This window comes from Trachymyrmex septentrionalis, unplaced genomic scaffold (genome assembly GCF_001594115.1).
Source record: "Trachymyrmex septentrionalis isolate Tsep2-gDNA-1 unplaced genomic scaffold, Tsep1.0 scaffold11, whole genome shotgun sequence".
Taxonomy (NCBI): domain Eukaryota; kingdom Metazoa; phylum Arthropoda; class Insecta; order Hymenoptera; family Formicidae; genus Trachymyrmex; species Trachymyrmex septentrionalis.
The window spans coordinates 3824891-3847769 of NW_017304228.1; the positions used below are offsets into that span (position 1 = coordinate 3824891).

Sequence of the window (22879 nt, forward strand, 5' to 3'; positions counted from 1 at the left end):
ATGTTAATCGTTTTCAATACTCTTGCTAAGAAAAATACTAAATTCGACAAACAATCTGTTATTAAAATCGTAAAACATCTTGTATAATTTTGTGTTGAAGTAAATTACCATTGTAGTAATAGCGACATATATTTTACTGATATTTTACCACACAGCGTTTCGTGCGATTCGATCCAATCTGATCCACGTTGATGGCAATCAAGATTCGCGGACGTGCATTGAAATTAGTAAATTATTCGTCGCTCGATCAATGTCAACGTGTATCTCTCGTGATCGACGTATATTACACCCTTAGTCAAATAACGGTTATTAATTTCTCGGTGTGATCATCCCCGATCTTCACCTGGTCAAACCGCCGTACACGGAACGCCGTGCGCATTTACGTGACTACACAGACTACTTACGTATAGTAATTTGAAAAAATGACATTACCTAGTGCGTGCATGTGTTCGGAGAGCTTACCATAGAGGTTACTGAGCGGTCCTGCGTGAGCATGCGGTGAAGGATCGATATGGTTAGACACGCACATAAACATAAAACGGAACATATTTTCAAAGGCACGTGTGTATGTATGTATGATGATCGATGGGCGATCATCTCGTGGCAATTACGACGATCGATAGCCGCAATTTTACGTGCGAGATCGCGGTGGCATGATTATGATCGTGATGTAGTAGTGGGTGATCAGTGGACAGCCAAGTGTGAATACCGATTGATTCAGGCAATCAAAAAAAAAATGTGAACAAAGCGTGTGGTGGTTTATTAATTGCTCGCGTGTTACCTACCATCCGTTCGCTATTATATATTGAGATCCGTAAACATAATAATTCAATTTGAGCGAGACATATATTTCAAAAATATCTCGTAATTATGTCAAGTGAGTTTAATGTTTCCAAAAATCAAGATAAGATCATTTAAGAGATTCTTGATGAATTCTATTTTAAAAATATAAATAAGTAACAGAGTTAGATCTCATAAAAAAATTTTTAAGTATATTCCACTTAAAAGAATTTAATTAATAATATAATTATCAGAATTAATTTTATAAATTTTTACGATAAGACGGATAAAAATTTTTAATACATTTTCTATAGAGAGATTAATTTCAAATATGAAGATATTTCTGTAGAAAAAACTTTAAATTTGAAATAATCTTTCTGATTGCTGAATAATAATTCAAAATATATTATAAGAGTCATAAAATTATTCTCAATTGATCGATTAATTAAATTGTTAGGAATGTCATACATTCTTGTGCTGCCAGTTATCATAATATTTCCATGGTGCGCCGATTATTTTCGATATGTATACAAGATTCGTATTTCTAGGTGCACAGTGTAACGCTTTCAATGGAAAAGAATTCACGTAAATCGGATTTGTCGAATAACTTACCCGCCGGTTCTGAGGATGTCGACAAAACGATACGATATTCATTCGATCCCTCATTGTTGGTCGCCATCAACATGTACTCCTTTTCCGTGTCGGATTTCTGAACACTGTCGATCATCAGAATTACACTCCATGCTCCATTCCCCTGTAAAATGTTGCTTCGTGTTACGGACACATGTACATCAATCAGATCCCGTTCCGCCGCGCTCTTAATTTTGCACGCGCCATCGCTCATTAATTACACCCTTTAATTAAGCCCTTTAAAGTGTCGCTGCGCGCGAACACGAAGGTACGTCCACTATAAATTATTCGGGAGCTTTCACCATTAATCTACGAGTTTTTGCACAATCTTTGTAATCCATATATTAAAAAGAGGTAAATTGATAATTATAGCGCTCGTTACAGAGGCAGACAAAGAAAAAAAAGGACATATAAATTCTTTATATACATCACAGTCAAAGTGTTAATTCAGTAAATGTATACATCACAGTCAAAGTGTTAATTCAGTAAATGTATACATTTACTGTAGTCTGCTGTTGTCAGTGTATATATTTACTAAAGTTAAGTTACTTTAACTGTGACATATACACACGCGCGCGCGCGCGCACACACACATATATATATATTATACACACAAAGTAACGAAAAAGTTTGGCTACGATGTTTTGTGTATTTATCAAATGATTATCCAGACAGCAAGCTATTATTCGTTAGTATTTTGACATCAGTCTGTTACCTAGGTAATAATATCTATTTAATTAAAAAAACAAACTAATTTTAATTACATACTATTAAATACCATAAAAAGATTGTATCAAAGATTTTCATTAGTTGATGAATTAAAGACCGTTCTATTGATTGTGTCTGGGAGAATTATCCACTATAATTATCCATGGAAAGCTGCGCAACCATTGATGCTTTTCCAAAGCATCTTTAAAGCTTGTATCAAAGTTAAAGATTGCCATTTCGAATGCTAATTATTATTTTTGGTATTTAATGAGATATAAGTACCATTCTAAAGTTTCGTCATTATTAATATATGTTACTAATAATTTGGTAAACACAAAACTTTATAGGCAAACTTTTTATCATCCTGTATATTATTTTATATTAAAAAAACATTTATTCTTATAACTTTTTCATCGAATAAATATTAGGTATAAACTTTATTTTTTTCAAATTAAATAAATTTAATTTCTATTGCATTTTTCATCTCTATTATTTTTTACGATAATAAAAATATTTTCTTTTTTTACATTCTATCAATTTTTATTAAATTTTTTACTTTATTTCTGCAGTTTTCTAATCGAGGAAAAATCCATTTGGCGGATCTCGATATCGCATCGAGCGTTGTTCTCGGGCGCTATTATAGGAACAAAAGTGGTATGCCGAGCCTTTCCAAGCTCTCGCTTCTCTCGTCTGGCTCACTGTTAGTAATTGCGTTTTCAGAGTGGAAGCTGATTCGTATTCGTCGATGGCGCAGTACGTCGCGGTGCTCGGTCAGTAATCCGCTGCAAGTTGCTTGCAGACTTGTGAGGGCTGCGCAAAGCCTATTTGAAAGCCATTCATACACGAGCCGAAGCCAGGTTGCCGAATAACGCCGGTTGCCGACGGCGGCGATGAAGGCTTTTATTGGTTCTGGCACACGCTGCCGTTGTCTAGAACGTTATGCTCGCGTAAGTGTGCCGTTCGCTCCGAAAGTTTGAACCCGAAGCGCGAGTTCCCAACGAAATCATCGGACGCCATTGAGATCTCTCACCCTCGACCAGGGAATAATCCGCGTCATTGAATGCACTCGGCCGGCTTACCGCGCGCGTGCCGCTCGATTAACGTTCCGACTCTCCTTCTCTTGCGCTTGAGAGTTCGTGCGCTCGCCGAGCATTTGTCCGGAAGTTCGCCAGCTTTCTGCGGCCTTCCTTCGCCGATGTATCCGAGCATCTGGCGCCTGGCGATAAAATTCCCGATTTTACATAAGTATTAGACCGGAGAAAAAAAAATGAAATAACGAGAGGAGAAAAAAGGAAGTTGAAATGCGTTTGACTATTTGCATTCTTTGTAACATAGATTTCTTCCTTAAGAACAAATATAATTCTAAATGGCATTCAAAGAACGTTTGAAGTTGCGAGTTCAGCAACGTTGAATGTTTAAGTTTTTTTTTTGTCGATTTCCATCCCTTTTTTCTCCCTCGGACTGATTTAATAAATAGATTCAGAAGAACAAGAACGCAGCCGGTGCATTCAGAAGCGACGAACGTCCTACTTCCGTTCGTCCCGAACTAATTAAAAAGCGCAAGTTGCAAGATCGGCAAATCCATTTAAACCGTAACTACAGGATGAACAAACCGCCTCTTGCTAACGAAACAATGGGTGGGGAACAAACGCCTCCGAGGCTCGAGGACCTTCCGTGTGCGATCGCGCGGATGCTCGATCGATTCGCATCCCCGTGTCTGAATTCAATGGAATTTCATTACAACGCTGCACTCCGCGGGCGCTGTCACACAGATGCATGGAGAATGCATCGGGCGAATCGGCAAATCGAGGCTCGCCGCCGGAGTCGCAGCGCAATATTGGATTTCTGTTTCATTTGCCTCCGCCAATCCAGTTGCTCTTCCCTTTCATCGCCAATTATTTCTTGGGCTCGTGCGTTTCTTCTTCCTACGTTTTATCTGTCACCAAAGAGAATGGCTCGAGTCTCTAAACGAATCACCGATCGGTGACACCGATGTGTTCTGCTCAACGTTTCGCCAAATCAAACCGCTCTATATACCTTACGTTACGTCACGTCATGGCGACGATCGTTTTAGGTAACCGAAAAATATGGAGATCAATAACAGCGATTTTTTTTTATAATAAATAAATTTCAAAATTATTTCTTTTAATGAAGAATTAATGATTTAAAAATACTTAAAATAGTAAGTGCTTTTCTTGTGTGTGATGTTTCTAAAACAAATCATGAATAAATGTCTCTCTCTTTCTTTCATTAAAATTTATTTTTGTAGATCAGATCAAAGAGAGATATTTAATATTGAAAAGGGAAAACATTTTTATTCCAGATGATGAGATTTTATCAGCCAATCTGTGTTATTATGAATATTTAACAAGTAATTGACTCGTTTATATAATTTTATTAAATTTAAAAAAGAAAACTTACCAAATCGACGGCGGTTGAAGTTTCCAGTCGATTACTCTCGTCGGGACGACCTTCTTCAATTCTTTCGTTGTTCACTCGCCATGTAAATCGCGGCCTAGGATGCGCATGAACGGTAACATTGATGATCCCCCGTCTGCCAATTACGTATCCGAAACGTTCAACAGTCGGCTGTGATTGAGGTGGATCTAAAAAAAAGATATAGTTTTTTTTTTAAATTTATGATAAAAATAGACGATAGAGACTAATATAACAATTTTTATGTAAAAAAATTCATTAACATAAAGATTAATTGGGGTAAATTCCATTATTAAATAAATATATAAATTTTACTAGTACTAAAAATTAATATTAAAGGAAGTTACAAACTCTAAAAGGTAAAATAGAATAAAAATACAAATGAAACAAAATAGAATTTTAAAAAAATGTAAAGCTAATTAATGTCAATAAATAAGAAAATGGTTTACATTACAAAGATGGTTACTTACAGTATACTTCGAGTGGCTTAGTTTGTTCTATGGGTCTATCAAGAGCGATGTGATTAGCTATGCATCTTATCATTCTGCCGTTATCTGTCCAATCTAAACTGCGCGAAGCGTTCTGCATTGCTACTGCATTCATGTTCATATCGTAAGAGATCCTTTCTTCGCCAATCGGCTCCTCGTCTAAATGTTCAAACAAGAGTAATCTCATTTTTATACTGCATTCCATACATTTATATTTTATACTTTATATAATGTAATAATTGTATATTACGGATACAGAGAATATTAATTTGTTATTAATCTATTTTTTCAAAAATTAACACACGTTATTAATTCAAAGATAAATAAACACGACTTATTCCAGTATTTGCTTGTGTTTACAATATTGGTATATTTTCCTTCATCAAATTTTCAAATTTTCTTATTGTTTAATTTTGAAAAAAAAAAGCTGACTCATTATCTAAATGATTGAAATATCTTTGTTATACAATTATAGCTCGTATAGTTATTTGTTATATAATATATTATATAATTACATTTTTCAAAGTCATTTTCTTATTTTGATTTACATAAATGTAATAATCGTTGTTATAAAAAAGATCAGAAAATTGGAAAAAAGTATACGCTTCTTTAGAATATTAAATATACTAACCGAGAAACAGAGTCAAATTCGCTGCTGGTCGTCCAGATTTAGCCTTGCAGCTAATTTCCAATTTCTCGCCTTTTCTAAATGTGTTTCCGCCAAGACTCCCCGAATTCGTGAAAATCTCAACAGTTTCGGGTGGTTCTGAAAAATTAAGAAATAAGAATTTCTTTTGTTCTCGCCTCGCCATGTATCGATCAGATCAAATTAGAAAACAACATAAATGGCGATATTTTCTACACACTTTATTATATACTTTATAACCAAAATAAATGGCGAAAAAGAGTCGACGCATAATATATTTAATTAAAGATAATAGTCATAGATACATAAAATAAAAAGTAAAACGGCGCATATTAATATATAAAACAAACAAGTTTCGGCTACTGGATTGAGCCCTCCTCAGATGTAAAAAGAATATAATCCGAAAAGACATAAAAGATTACAACAAAAAAAATAATAAATCGATAACATTCAGTGACGCAACATTTTTAACGCGCGAAAATCAGCATGTGATGGATCTCGACGTAGCCTAATGTTGTATATGCGATGGGGCACTTTTTATTTTATGTATCTATGACTATTATCTTTAATTAAATGTTATTATGCGTCGACTCTTTTTCGCCATTTATTTTGGTTATTTTGTTTATACATAAAGAATCTTTACACCGTTGTTATTATATACTTTATCATTTTTATTATTCGAATCTGATGCGGAAATAGTACTTAAATTTAACTGTTTTCCATGATGTTTTCTTTTTGTATTAAAATAACATAAAAGATTTTCCTAAGATATTCACGAATCTCGTCATTTATCTTTATCGGATTCATCTTAAACAGTAATTTTGCTCCGTGCTTATTTCAGTCTCCGTAAGCAATTTCCTTAAGGAAGATTAATTATTTTCGAATACAGCTCTAGCGACTGGAACAAGCGTTTATTTTTTGCTTCTTGCTCTAATTAATGTTTCTCTTTTCATCGTAACCTCTTTGTCAAAAAAATATCCTATTTTTCATTTATTTATTACTTCGCACTTCATAATCGCCCGTTTACACTCACTTTTAATTACCTTTGAGTTTAGGTGTAATATAATACATAAAAGTAATTGTCTGTATCTGTGCGATTAAAAATTAAATAACAATTTGCTATTGAATAAAAATATAATTAAGATAAAAATTTTAAATCATATTACAAAGTACAGATTAAATATCAAAGTAATCGATTATACAAAGTGGTTAAAATAATTATGCACTAAATAATAAACGATTATATACTAAAATGATTATATGTGCTGTTTTTTATATTTAAAATAGAAGAACAAATTTTAAAACTCTAATATTCGTGTATACACACACACACACACACACACACACACACACACACACACACACACACACACACACACACACACACACACACACATATAGAGGTGTAAATATATATATACATACACCTATAGAAAAAACCTATACCTACACAGATATTTCTAGAAATGACATTTATAATTTTTAAATGCTTTTTGAAGCTTTTATGGATATTTTCTTCAAAGAAGTTATGAAGTTTGAGGATTATCTCCGTATCTTAATACATCGTTTATAACTTTTTCTGTGTTTTTAGCTTTGGAACACACAGATATCTTAATAAAAATATAACTTAAAAATATATTTTCTTTAAAGTTCTGATATATCAAGTCTATATTTAACGATTTCATTAAGCTAGAATATCATCAAATCAAGATAGAAAGTGAGAACTCACTCGCGACGATGATATTGAGAGAAGCAGTTTCTTCTTGCCGTTCCTTCTTGGACGTCAAAGAACATTTGAAGATGCCATGATGATTTTCTTTCACTTTAGCGATACGGACGCCGCATTCGCCAATACTAAATCCTTTTCCATAATATTCGATGTTGCCATCTCTGTCTTCCGAGGTATCTGCCGGGGTTAGCAGCATGCTACCCTCGCCAGGTATTTCTACACGGCAAAAACGAATCTCTTGTGGAGCGGTGCAGAGAATTTGTAAAGGTTCGCCGACTCGTACAGCCGTATCTCCTTTTGGCTCGGTGTTTATGAACATATTCGATTTTACTGAAAACAGATATACAAAATTAATAATAAGCTCGATAAATTGCAAATAAATCACATAAGTCTATAGTTAAAGTTGCGTTGAAGAAGAAATATAATACAATATAAAAAATACAAAAGCTATTAAAAACTATTTGACGTATTTCATGAATGTGTGTATGTAATTTAATTATTTTATATATAATTCTATAAGTATTCTGTGTCTTGAGATAAATTTCAGATGTGATCATTGATTAATCTTTATTTTAAAATAATGAGAAATATTTTTATTAAATACAATATATACTAAATATTAAGTTTTAAATTAAATTTATATTACCTTAGAGCGATGGCATACAGAAAATCTTAAATAGTAGAACGTAAATAGTAAGAAAATCAATGTTGAATTTTCTACTTATATTATGACCGTCTCTGCGATGTGATTGGCCAATTCGCTTACTGCTAACGTTTTACTACTTAAGTTTTTTTTACTACTTAAGTTCGTGTGCTATGGCTCTAAGATGATATAAATTTAATTTAAATATATTTAATCAAAATGATTCTCATTTTAGCCAAAAAGAAAATCAATAATTTCAATCACAATTTCTAAAATTTATCTTAAGATATAGAATAATTATAGAATTGTACGGAATAATTTAACATTTTAATTTAATCGAAGAAATATGATTGACGTTATTCAACATTATTTAATTAATTTCGGTATATATTTATATTCAATATTATTAAAATTTATTCCTGCATTTAATATTCATACTGTTTTTAAAGATTTGATTTAGGGAATCGAGTTGTACAAAAGTGTGAACGTATATTATAAAGGCTTTCAGAACAATCGAAAGGAAAAAAGGAAGTGTTTTAAGCAGTAGGTTTTAAGGAACACGCATCTGCGAGAGTTTCAATAAAAAATCGAGAGAGTGATTCGCATGGACGAAGATGCTACGTCTACGAAGATTTACGAGACAAAAAGAAAAGTTGATTAAATCTCCACCTGACTGTCTCTATCACCCTCGTGTATCTTTTTTATACTAACGCGCTTTGTATCGGAAAAAGACACAGTTGACTTTTTTTCTTTCTCTAGTCGCTCTTTTATCATTGTAAACTCACTTGACACGCTGGATGAGTATAATTCTTACGACAATTTCGCATATGTTCGTTGTTTTGCTAATTGATGTGTTATAAAAGAAAATCAAGTATTTGTCTAGAAAAATCCAATTTTTATTTAAACAGAATAGTTAATAATATGTTAAAAACAAATTATATTAAATACAAAAGAGAAATACGTGGAAAAGAAGAAAGAAGTATGTGTATGTGTGTGTGTATGGCACAAATATGTAAAATAATTATAATTATATTCCAATAATTGTAAATAATATTTTAGAGACTAAAGAAGTATTGTATATGTGTATATTAAAATATAAAAGTTGTATGAATTGTGTGTGTATGAACGTATGCAATATAAGAACATAATGCATATAAAGATTAATTTAACCATTAAAAATTTTCAGTACATTATATATAAATTTCTTTTATTTATTTTTATTTGAATAAAATCATTATTGTTGGCAGATTAAACTATATCTTATTTTAAATATACTCTATTATTAAATTTCAATAAAAAACTATCGTAAAAGTTTCCGTAAATAATTCTCAATTAAGCTTAAATATTTTTTATAACTTCATAAGAGAAACTTCATAAAAATGGAAGCGATAAAAACATTTTATACATTCAGCATACTATAATTATGTAAAAAAAAGCTTTAAACACTATAACTATAAATATTAGTATGCGCATATGTATCGTTGAGGTTTGATAACGTGACATAAAATATTGTAATCAAAGCTATAGCATGATCTTAATATTCATACAGTATACTTTACATAATATGCTAGATAATTGTTTCAGATAACATCCTACATTTTCCAAAAAGGAGGGCAAATAACATTTTGTAATTATTTTCTGTATCTATATGTATATTGCTATTTTTCTATATATTGAGAATTATTCTCTTCAATGTCCTTTTGTACCTATTTAAATAGACAATTTTTACAGCTATTATTTTTTTAAGTAAATTAAATTTTCAACAGATTTATTTTATTTTACAAAATAAGAACGAAAGAAAAATACATTTTTTAAAATTACGTCTATGCACATGACAGATGCAATTGCTATTCAAATGTGACAATCATTATCGCTGCCATTCGAGCCTGATGATGCGCGTTATTAAGGTAATATACGTTTTAGTTATTCAAGTAAGAACTCACACCGCCCCAACAAAAAGCGCTCTCCCGCCCTTAAAGAGTTCTTATCATAAGGGTTAAATATATAGACGTTTGCTTTTAAGTTCCCTACCGGAATGGCGTTGCGACGCAAAGCAACGCGACGTGCTGGTTGCATCGATCTCTGCGCGAGTTTAGGACGTGGTGTGTCATCGACGGAACGACGACGCGGCGACCGACCGATCCCATGCACGATGCTATTATGATAATGCACTTCAAGAAATATGATAAACTGGGCGTGGCGTGGGCAACGACTATCATATTTCATCCCGTCGACCGGCTGGTCGGTCGATCGCCGGATAGCTTTGAGAGGCAAGTACTCATAACTCAAAATAGCATTTTTGACAGATGCTTGTTCTTGCGATTGGATAAACGAGTTGCAGAAGCTATGAAATAAAGCATTAAGTCCAACTGCAGCTCTCAGATGCAATTATTCAAAGATAAGCAGTGTAACAGCGTAATTGCAGTTTTCTGTGAATAATCCACATCTATTTTCCGATAAAAATTTTAACAAGAAGATGCAGAGTGTGATCCATTTAGCACTACAAATGTTTCGACAGATTTGATTAATCAATCGAAAGAAAAAATTTTACTCATTGACCAATAAAAAATGCATCGAAGCATTTGTAGTATTAAGTAGATCGTAGCCATAGTTTATTTTATGTATACAACATATTAGATTGAATGAATTTATCCATGTGTACTTAATTTATAAACGAATTGTAGAAAATATTATGAAATGAAGTCTGGTTGCAAATCTTATTAATTGCAAGATGCACCTGTTTAAAGATAAGCACAACAGCGTAATTGCAGTTTTATATAAACAATCCTCAACAATCTCCATCTATTTTTCGTTTAATAAAAATTAAACGAGATATGATCTACAATATTTCAAGGTTTTTTTAATTAGTATGCTGCGGCACACTAACGTGCATGCTATAATCTTTCCAAGTGAACCGTGAAAATGTTAGAGAAGGTAAAAAGAAACGAAAAAATTTAGAAGTAAAAAAGCGAGCAAGATGCAAAGTAAAAAAAAGTATTTTAAAAAACCTTGAAAATTATATCTAAATTATATTGTGTTTACTCTCGTTTTAACCAAAGCGATATTATCATTAAATTTTTAAAACAATAAAATAAAAACTAAAACTTTAGTATATTATTTTATTGTTATTTTTATGTGTCATAGCAATATATCTGATAAACCTACACTAAAGCGTGTGCACTTCATGACATACTTCGACATTGGCTTATTATGTAATGCGTTGTAAATTAAAAAAGTTGAAAAATGCTAATTTATTTTACACATATAACATATCAGTTTGAATTTATTTTTAGTTAATAAATGAATTGTGGAAATTATGAAATTGCAGTTTTATGCAGGGATCGAAAGATTTTTTTCGATTTATTTCCGGTTCCGGTTTAATGAAATATCAAAAACGTTCCGGTTTCAGTTTCGGTTTTTTTCGGTTCTATTTATTTGCTTTATTTTATTTATTCTTTAATTGTTAGTCTTTAATTCTTTGTTCTATTAAGAAGAAGGAGGAGGAGGGGGAGGAGAAAGAGAGAAAGAAAGGAAGAGAGAACACAGCGTGTTCACCTGTTTATTCTAGAGAGCCTAATCGAAAAGAGGCGTCAATTGATCACGTGGCTGTGAATAAAAGTTACGTAAACATTATTTTAGGCATATTTCTCTCAGTTTTTTTTTACAACTTATTTAATTTTTATGGATAGATCTCACTTATTACATAAAGTCTACATATGTATTCTTGAATTTCATGACTTAGAATAAATTGTTGCAACATGTAGGTGAGGAAGATCTAAATAAAAGAAATGCTAGTATCTTAAAAAAAAAGTTTACATTAAATATGTCTCGCAATCCCGCTAGATTTCTTATATCATATGAGATGGAGGTATTTACATTCTGATTATTAAGAGAGCTGGCGATGGTAATATACTGGATTGAACATTGGTGATTTGAACGAAGGAACGGACAGAAGAAAGATTAAGAATAAGGATAAAGATTAAGAACTGAAAAAAAGACCGAAAAAAACCATAATATTTTACCAATTCGGTTACGGTTTCGGCATCATAAATTATACAAAATTTGAATACGGTTTCGGTTCATAAAAAAAAAAGTTCCAATAAGTTCCAAATTTTCGGTTCCAATTTCGATTTGGTCCGAGTCCCTGGTTTTAGGTAAACAATCCACATCTGTTTTCCGATAAAAATTAAACGGATAAATATGATACGTAGTATCTATTTTAAATATACAAATATCAAACAAAAATTGGAAATTTATTCATATATATTTAATTTATTTTAATATTCAACAATTGAAGATTTGTGCAAATTTTTCCATAAAGAATGTGATCTTTTTACATTCTATTGTTACTCAAGTAATGAAACTATTAAACCGATTTACTCTCTATTTCTCGGATGTACATTATGCTGCGCGACACAATCACGAGTTTTCTGTCTTTTTTTTATTCGCATACATAGAGCTATTTTTCCGTTTAGATGCACTCAGATGCGTTTTCTGTGTACGCGAGCCTATGTATCGGTTCATGACATGGGATTCAATGGGTTCGTTAGAATCGTTGCCCAATTTTATAGTACGACATGGACTTTAAATGCACTAAAAGCACTTCCGAAAACTGGCGTTACTTAATATTGGCGGTATTTTTATTGTTTTTTTTTGTACCTGAGTATGCACTATACGCTTTATAGTATACACTATAGGCTTTCATTTCTGTTATTCACGATACCCATACTTGTTTATTGTACAATCATTTAAATTTTATTGTGCGGATACGTCATGTAGATTTAATTTGATATATTTTATCAATTTTATGAAAATTTTATTTTATTTTATATTGACAATTAATAATACATTTTTGACGTAGTATCTACAAAAGTGGAGTTACACGCGCAAAAATACAATTTAAAATGCAAAATATTTTTTTATTATTTTGCTACGCATAAAATGCTTATTTAATAAAGAAAAAATTATTATAATTTCCAAAAGTTGTTCATTCATTGACTATACATATTTGTTATATTTTTTTTTTCTGATTTCTGCGGAAATTTGCGTCGATGCTGAAATTACATGAAAATTCCTATACGCTTTCTACGCCGTTCCATGCGACTGCAAATGTGGCGCGCCATGTCGACCTGCCAGGCGATCGCAAGACCATAAATCCCATTTGATTTTCCGCTCATCAATTTGTTACATAACCGACGTCACGATCTAATTTGTCCGTATACCCGGATTTGCCCGGAGAATACGACCGTTCGCCACCGCCAGTAGTCCTTGCATCGAGGAACACGCATCCCCCGAAAGCCGCAGCAACAGATGCGGTGATTTGTGGACGTCGCGTCGTATCACGCATCACTGCAATTATGAAATTGATGCCCAGACGGGCGTTAAAAGCACCGTTTTATCTCGGCTTTTCTCTTTTCGCAATTTAATCGCGACTATATGTGAATCATATAAACTATATAAATTCTAGCTATAAATGCAATTTAAAAAAAAATTTGCTGAAATAATTAAAAATTTAAGTAAAAATATAGATCTGAAAATAATTTTGTTAAACCATCAAAATAATTATGTGGAAAACTCAAGCATGATGAGAGTAGAAGGTTTTGACATTCAATCAGCAAAGTTTAAGCGTTCTACATAATTATTTTGATAATGCAACACAAAATTATTTTTACACCTACATCTAGCTAAATTTTTAGATATTTAACATTATTAGATATTAAAAGAGCAACAGTAACTCAATCTCTTAAATTAAATAATATTTTGTGATTTTTAACTTTTATATGTGTCAAAATGTAAATTAATCAATTTCTATGATTATGTAAAATAATCCATATTAACACATGCTTTTAGTAAAAAATAAATTAAATTTCGGTCAAATTTAATACATTTTCTTGATCGAGTTAAATTGTTAAACTCCATTGTTTTAGGAACTTTACTGTTTTTGTTTTGTTGTTTCTGTGACTTATAGGAATGATTAAAAATAATTCAAATTGGATATAACTCGATATTATGAATGTAACAATGCATCAAACCGTTCTTTCCGTACAGTTACATAAAAAATACCGGTTCGCCGCATGCTAATGCGGGATTTACATTTACGAGTATATATTTACAATCCGTTCGGCGAATTTAATATTTACTCGAAGAAGATACGCGTCGGTTCTTCTCTCGTCTACAAGCAGAGGTTTCCACTTCTGAGTGTACGTTCCGTATACGTGCCACATCATGGAATGGTATAATATAACACATAACTACGCATGTATCCGTGCATTCCGCACCTCGGTATTTTATGTCCGTTCGCCGTTATTGACTCCCCCGGTCTTCCGACCGCCATCTCCATCCTCTCGCACCGCGCAGTGATAACGCGGCGAAGATAATCTTGGCTACCCGGCATGCAACCTGCTAGTGCAATTTCGCAGCGATTTCCAATTTTCTCGGCTCGCTTGCATCCTCCCTCGCGTCTCCTCCGCGGCTCTTCCGCTTGCGGAAGGGAAGTGCAAAGATGTGTGCTCGGAAGAATGAGAGGAGAGAAACGACAAGGAAACCTGGGAAAGGATGGGAACGCACGTATTAAGTTCCATATACACTGTGCCAACGAACGAGCCTTCGGATTTATCTTTATTATTGATTTGTCATTCTGCGTGTTGAACGTGTGCATTCGAATAAATTCAGTTAAATATAATAAAGAGTCCAAAAGTTTTTGGATCAAGGAATATAAAAAAGATAAAATGAAATAATTTTTATATTTTTCAATTTAATCACTCTTTATTTTAATACGTTTTTTAGAATAATGAATTAATTTTTCTATACTACTAAGAAAATATTCTAAATTTTTATCATTGAAATAATTTAACATTAAGATTTAACGTTACTGATACATTTTTTTTCGCACAAATTGGACTTTAACATTGAAAGCTATTTTTTACTTTAATATAAAAAAATTAATTCATTGTTCTAAAAAAATGTATTGAAATAAAGAGTTAATCATATTAAAAATAAAAATAAAAATTTAATTGGACAAAAAATAAAAATAAAAAATAAAACAGATTATTTCTTTTCATCATCTTTTATAAGTCCTTGCGCTGAGAAATTTTCAAATCTTATTCATAAGAAGAAATATATTAATATTAATATTCTTAATATAATAAAATTTATTAGTATTCGTTACATATTTTTTTCTTTAACTATGCTAAAGTTGTTAGCATGCGGTGCATTTTTCACGCTACTTTCTAGTAAGATTAGCGATCTTTACTATGTCTCGCTCTCCCGATGGACTCTTAGAACGACGTGGTCCGCTGTGGTTACATTGCGGTGGTGGTTTCACGATGCAACGAGAGGAAGTAATCCCGGCCGGCACTTCTCATATTAGGATGCCGCTATTCCCTAACGTTGCTAATTTTGCTCGACGGACACCACGAAATATGCTCGGCCACCATGTTACGTTATGCTCAGCATCTCTTGCGCGAATCAGGGAGAACAGACTTGATTTTCGCAATCAAATTAAAATGCAAGAATTTATTCAATCACGCAGCGATTGATAATGAAATGATGTCGGGCAATGTTGAATCATGACTGGTTAATGATGAAAAATGACGAAAACACCTTGAAAATATATGAAATTTATTTTGCATGTGGAAATAAAGAACGTGTTCTTTCCAAAATATCTAAAGCTAAGTAGATACAGTTCCGAAAATAACTTTGTTGGAACGTCAAAATAATTATATAGAAAACTCAAGTATGAAGAGTAATGTTGTAAAAAATTTTAACATTCCAACAATCAGTTTGAGTGTTTTACATAATTATTTTCCTTAAAAGTAATTTATTGGCGATATATTGATTAAAGGTTGGCATGTATTGATTAATATTTGGGCAATATTGCACCAATAGGGTAACTCCTGTATATACGCCGCACCTATCAAAAACTTAATTTATTAAGTATTATTTACTATGTTTAAAGTTGAGTAAACGAACTTTATCAGTAAAAATTTTGTACTGTCTATTATTATAAAAAAAATATTAGAAATCCGAAATATTTATATTTCGTATTAAAAAATAAACTTTTTTAAACCCTTGCATTTTTGCCGTATATCCCATAAGGGTGGGATATATGACTTCCATAGAGGGAGGGGGGGGGGCATGTATAACTCATAAAAAATTTACAAATAATGCATATAAATAAGACATAAAATGGCACAAAACTTATAAAATGCATTTATAAAGTTTTATTAAGGAATAAGAATGATAAATATGTATATGAAATAATAAATAATAATTACAATCTTCCCAGATGTTTTACAAGTGTTATGACATGAGGTATATATTTCATGTAATGCGTTTAGTGCACTGAATTCAATCTGCGCAATTTGTTTGCTTTGGACCTAAATCGCCTGTTAAAAATGTCAAACAGATGAGATATACAAGACAACAAACTAAACAAAGAATTCAAGAACAAAGTATTTTTATTTTATATAATATATTTTACTATTCCTCTACACTCATGTATCACGAAATAACCACTAAGTCTTTTGCACAGTAATCCTATAGTAATCATTTTATGTAAATTATAATTTATGATGGCGCTACTTAACACAATGACAAATTGATTCAACTCATAACAATTTCATTAACAGTAACAAACTAAAATCATAACACAATACTAATACAACATAAAGGTATGTAATACTAGTACAGTAGTTGCGGGAAAATTACCCCCACTCCTTCTATTTTTTCTGACTCCTGCGGCGTAAATCCCAGCGGGGCGTATTTGCCGGAATTACTCTAATTGTGCTACTAGAGTTGATAGTTCAACAAAATTATTTTCAATTCTGTATCTAATTAAATGTTTAGAGATATTTTAGCAAAATTCTTCCCGTGCAATATTTTTCATGCGGTATTTGTAAATTAAATATCAAAATGCAAACAATGTTACGTGATTAATTCATATAAAATAAAATAGAGATGTTCTTCTTATAGTATTATAAATGCAGTCGTTAAATCGTTAACAACTGATCGATTGACTTTTGAAAGAAATGAAACGTATTGTAACGTATTTGAAGCGCATAGTACGTCAATTATGATGTTCCACATCTCTTGTCGATAGCGTTTTTCGGAAGCCGCCGAGTTCGACCGAGTTAACTTGATATTCGTTGTGGCCGGTAACGGTCAGACAAAAGCACTATATTGCTTGCAAGCTTGTTTCCACGTTATTGGATGCGTTCGTCAGAATCCCATAGTTCAAAAACGATCGAGTAACGCTTGGAATCTGGTTGGTGAATAGTGATATTGTACAAACGATGAAGTACGAATACTTCATTTTTCTTTAATTATTCCGAACTTGTTTAATGGTTTAGCAAGAGAAACTTAAATTAATTTTGTTTCAAGAATACACAAGTCTGTGAAGAAAAAAGGAATAGTTTGGAAAAGTTTTATATTTGGACTTTTATTGCTTGTGTTTTCATTTTTGCGATCTTTCAATGTAATGAGAATTAAACTACTCTCTCTCTCTCTCTCTCTCTCTCTCTCTCTCTCTCTCTCTCTCTCTCTCTCTCTTTCTATGGTTAGTTTGGCTATGTTCGTGACGCAGTGTTAGAATCAGAGTAAGTTTGAACACACTTGATTTTACATATATTTCACTGTACTCTAAGAGCAAAGTTAATTATGTTCTACGAGTTCTGCTGCACCGCACTGTACACTCACTAATTGGTCATTAATGAGCAGAAACGTGTATCACCATTAGTCGTAGAAATCAATATAACGATGCATCCACGAGTGTGCAATTACACAGTAAGCACAATTTTGACCAGCGGTAGTCGACAAATATTTGCAATTATATATACGGTAAATCCGATTAATTTATTGATTTATTGATCAGATAAAAATTGCAATTCGGACAAAATGGGATACAGTTAGCACGTCGTAGGGCTGGCGTGAAGCATCTAATAAAAAAGTTCGCGTGAACAAATACGTTCGTTCGCAACACCGCGTACTTGTAATTTGATTTATCGTTTGTATGCATGACGATCAGAAAGTCGGATAAAAATCTGAAATACATAATAAGAAAGAAAAATTTCTATGCCAATCGATATGCTTTGAAAGTTTGAGGAGCGGTTGCGTGTAATTTCATAGTCTTTATGAGTAAAAATATTTCACAGATGTAACTCGTAAATATTTCTATTGTAAAACAGTTTAGATCTCGTTGCGACGAAAGATCGCAGAAATTAAAACGCAAACAATGAAATCGCAAACATGAAACTTCTCCAAATTATTTCTTTTTTCTTTATAGATTTGTGTTTCTTGCAAGACTTAAAATAAGTTCCCCTAAAAATTTTAATGACACGAAAAATGAATCATATTACAGTAAGAAGTTATACTTTAATACAACAATCTTAATAATTTAAATGGCAGATCGTCAAGGGAATGAAAAAATAATTCGTTACTAAAAAAGGAAAATTCTTTCCAGTTGATCGCACTGACATACTTGTCGATGGCAAAATTTCAAGAAGCAGCTCTAATGAACATGTATAATATACAGAAATTCAATAAGTACATTACAAGTGAAACTGAAAATTGAAGTTTTATCCGCGTCATATTGATCCTGTTGCTTCGTTCTTTTATTGTATCTTTTTTGTTGTGTCCAAGTTGAATTAGAATTGCGCTTTCAGAGTAGATATCACGCAGGAGTTCCTTCTCAAAGTAAGAAAAAATTGATTGCGATCAAAAAGCTTGACATGCATCCACGACGGGGTTTCCGGTTTGTCGCGAACTTCCGCTCTTCGAGAGAAACCGTTTCCTGCGAGTCTCAGTCGGACGCCAATTTCGGTCCGACAGTTGTAAATCCTTGCCGAGATTAAGGACGGTTTACACGGTAGTAAATCAACTCATCGCGCTACGTTACTTCTTCCATCTCTTCTTCTTACTCAGTCTGCCTCTCTTCCGGCAAGGAACTTTCAAGACGAGGAACTACCGGAAAGATACATTCGCCACTGGTCGATACTGGTCGAGCGTTTCTTCCTCCTTTTCCTGCCATCGACGAGTAAATCGATTTCAGTCGGTTGATGATGACGTTGGAATCCAGTTACACAAACCGGATTTCGTGTTAAATAACTGTCGTTCGATGTCCGCAGGACTTCGGGCTGCGCTTCAGAAATTTCTAGTTAGTCGAGAAATATTCGATGAGTACTGAGTACAGAAAGTCTCGAAGAAGTATATATATAGTAGCAGTAGAAATTAGATAATATGTATTAACATTAATAAGATATTAATTTATATAGCAAGAAAGCATGGAACAAAAATACTTTTCGTATCATTCGATACAGTTGCTGTCAAAAGTTTCCGGCGAACATATTTTGGCAGCCATTTTAGGTATAATTAAATAGACAGATCTTAAATAATGTATATATTATATTTGTATTTAAAAAGAATCATTGCATATTCAAATATAAGATATTACAAGATTAAATCTTTCCCGAAATTATACTTGTATTTCATTATATTATGAAGAGTAATGATTTTTAATAATATTATAATTGAGTCTTAATAAAATTAATCCTTTAATAAAATATCCTTCATAATTTATTAATATTAACGTAATTATATTTTATATAGGAACTCTTAAATTTCAGCTAAAAACGAAATAGACCGATCTTCAATTAATTTTAGATTTCCGATAAAATTTTCAATATCATCCTTGTCGCAACACTAAATAATAGATGTCCAATATCGATGATATTGTACATTTCATACTCTCAAGTATCGCTGTCGTACGTGGTGATATGATCTTCATTGTCACAGAAGTTCGAAGTGAATCGAATGTACGTACAGAACGCGTGTCTTCGTAAGAAATGTTATCGTGCCGTCTACTCTATCATTTCATCGCAATGACATCACAGTGACAATGATAATGTTTTATAAAGAGCATTCATGTAGCGCGATCTGCCAATTATCCGAGAACTTCAACAAAAAGATCCTATAATGAATGTCCATGTCACAGAGGTTATTGTAGATAATTCAACACAGAAAGAATGGTTTTATTAAAGTATCTAAAAATTTAGATCTAAAAATGATTTTGTTGAACCGTCAAAATTATTATAGAAGAAAGTCAAACCGATAGCTAGAATGTCAAAACGTTTTGCAGCTTTGCCTGCAAAATTTCTAAATAATTATTTCTACAGAAATTATTTAAATAGATTATTTTCGGATCTACATTTAGTTAAAATTTTAAATACTTCAGCAAAATCGCTTTTTCAGTGACATAATAATTAAATATATAACAATTGCATCATAAAGAATATGCGCAAATTAGCATCTAAAGTTAATTTTTTCCCAAGAAAACTAACGCGATAAAAAAGACTGCGGACAAATTGGAGTGAGACATAGAGGAATATTTATCTTGTTGGATACGATCTCTCGTCGTGAGTGCGAAATTATGCTGTAACGTTAGAGCCCTTAATACTGAAGTGAAGGTGTAAACATGAAACCGCAGGTTATCGTTAAGCCCACGCAATGCGGCGAAAGTGGTCGCACTGGAAAATGATGATTATGACTCAGCATTTCGCATCGAATTATTCACGGGTTATTCGCTTTGACGCAAAGTACAAAGCTATGTTGACTTCCGTCCAAGTTATATGTACGCAAAAATATGTATCGTGTTATCTTGATTTACTTTCTCCCTAAAATCAAGACAGAAGATGCAAATGCATTGAGTAAACATGAATAAAAAAATTCTGATAGCCATAGTCAAATTTATAATTATAAGTTACATTGAACTGAAAATAATAATCTCCGCGAGTATGTCGAATATGACAAAATGTGAAATCAACTAATCAAAATATAAAAGATGCACTGAGGTCAGATGAATAAACAAATCATATCAGAAAATATCGTATTTCAAACTATCAAAACTTCAACTAAATAAATCGGATTGTTTAATAAATCGTATCATGTTCGAAGCTTGTAAGATAAACAAATCGGATTATACTAAACAAGAATGAAACATACTGGCGTAAAAATGGTGTTACAGTAAAAATATCGGATCAATAAATTGAGATACCGCAAAAACCGTAATCTCTCGAGATATCAAAATTAAACAATAACCTAAAATTATAAATCACCTTTAAAAATTCAATTAAATTATTAAAAAAACTTTTAATTAAAAAAACATGACAAAATATGCAGAGAGAAATATGCTTTCTATAAATACTATATAATATCTTCATTATATATATAACAAATTAGTATAATATCTAAGAAGTCATGTAATGTGAGCAAAATCAATCAATTTTAGTTACAAACGCAGTCAAAGGAATTTGATAAAGGCAATCGTATTATTAAGATATGGTTTTAGAAGGATGAGTTTATCTGAAGCGTATAGAATCTAATGCAATTTCTCACCGCTTATTCAAGTACTATTATGCTCGACTGATATCCCAAGTTGGTCGACTTAATGGCAAACTTTGGTTCAACATCTCAGCTTTAAGAGAAAGTCGGATTTACCGCATAAAGCTGCTTACATTTTTTTTACAGAGAGATATTATCTAAATGTGTATATAAATAAATGTTTTCAATTAAATAATATTTTATTTATAACATAAATAAAATAATATTTTATTTATAACAAGTCAAAGATAACCAATAATACTTTAAAAAATCCACTGAAAAATCGTTTGAAAAATTTTCAGAGAGACGATTAATATTTGATGAACTATACTCGTGACAAAATTGTAGAAATTTTGTTCGTGCAGATCGAGTTGCAGCACATATTCAACGAACTTGGAAATAAATATATCCCGTGGCTAAAGTTTCGTCAGGCTCGAGGTAAGACCGGTGGGAACCAACTTATTAGCTAGGCAAGAAACAATGCTGTTTCCACATTTAACTGAGTAATCCATGGTGTTATCGCGGATTACTGATGTCTCCTACTCATTTTGTTTCCTGTTTTCCTCTTCTCGTTAGCGTCGAGTGCTCCCCGCGATTTCTCGAAGACGCGATTCTATAGTAACGTTCTTGGTATTGTTTCGAGATAACAAATATCAGATTTTCTCGAGAAAATAACGTAAGTTAAATTCTATTATTATTTTCCTATTTTTATGTCTAAAGATTATGAGCATATTTGTCTTATTTTTATTTCAAACTTTTCCTTGTTTTATATCAATGTGTTCTTTTTATGCGGTGTCCATGTAATAATGTACAGAATAAAGAAGCGATATTTTTAAAGTAAATTTTATGAAAAAAGTATAAATATTATTTACAATTTAATTTTAAACAGAGATAATTTTAAAATATTTATTATACATGTTTTTTTTATATAATAGCCTTTTATTTTTTAATACACCGAATGTATTAAAAATATTATTTTTAATGAAAGTATTATCAAAACATTTTTGATTTTTTTAAATTGTATAAAAAACAGGATGCATTAACATTTTTCGGATTAACGACAGTAAGTAAATCAGTATTCTTTGCGATGCAAACGGGCAGAATTGACGATCGGATTAGTAAAGGAGTTTTACATTGTCGATGAGAATATACTTGGGCACGATTTGAATTTCAAGCTGTTCGAGTACCTGGCATGAATGGAAAATGGGCGAATTAAAAGAGATCGGTAGGAATGTATATTCTCTGCAGAATTACATTCCGAATTTTATCTAGCCAGGATTTTTTTCAAATTTTTTCAGTCGAAGGAATTTTTTCGGTCAAGTAAAATTACTTTCAAAATTTTACAATCTCTCCATATTTAATCTTACAAAAAAGAATTATTTTTAATCGTATTATAAAATAATTAAATTATGTGTGTATATATATATATATATATATATATATAT

The 22879-nt window shown here is 31.9% G+C and overlaps 1 protein-coding gene across 6 annotated transcripts in view; it reads right to left on the bottom strand.

Moving 5' to 3' along the window:
* The window catches only part of LOC108750552 (fasciclin-3), a 391231-nt gene that overhangs the window by 23254 nt on the left and 345098 nt on the right, over positions 1–22879 (bottom strand). For 3 of the 6 annotated variants that reach the window (XM_018490051.1, XM_018490065.1, XM_018490083.1), the window contains exons 2-7: positions 7418–7747; positions 5674–5808; positions 5025–5201; positions 4540–4724; positions 1393–1534; positions 463–483 (exon numbers count right to left, since the gene is read on the bottom strand). In XM_018490051.1, the coding sequence (XP_018345553.1) occupies positions 463–483; positions 1393–1534; positions 4540–4724; positions 5025–5201; positions 5674–5808; positions 7418–7747 (990 nt within the window). The remainder of the gene's footprint in view (positions 1–462; positions 484–1392; positions 1535–4539; positions 4725–5024; positions 5202–5673; positions 5809–7417; positions 7748–22879) is intronic. The other 3 variants (XM_018490055.1, XM_018490073.1, XM_018490092.1) reach the window with 1 other exon arrangement.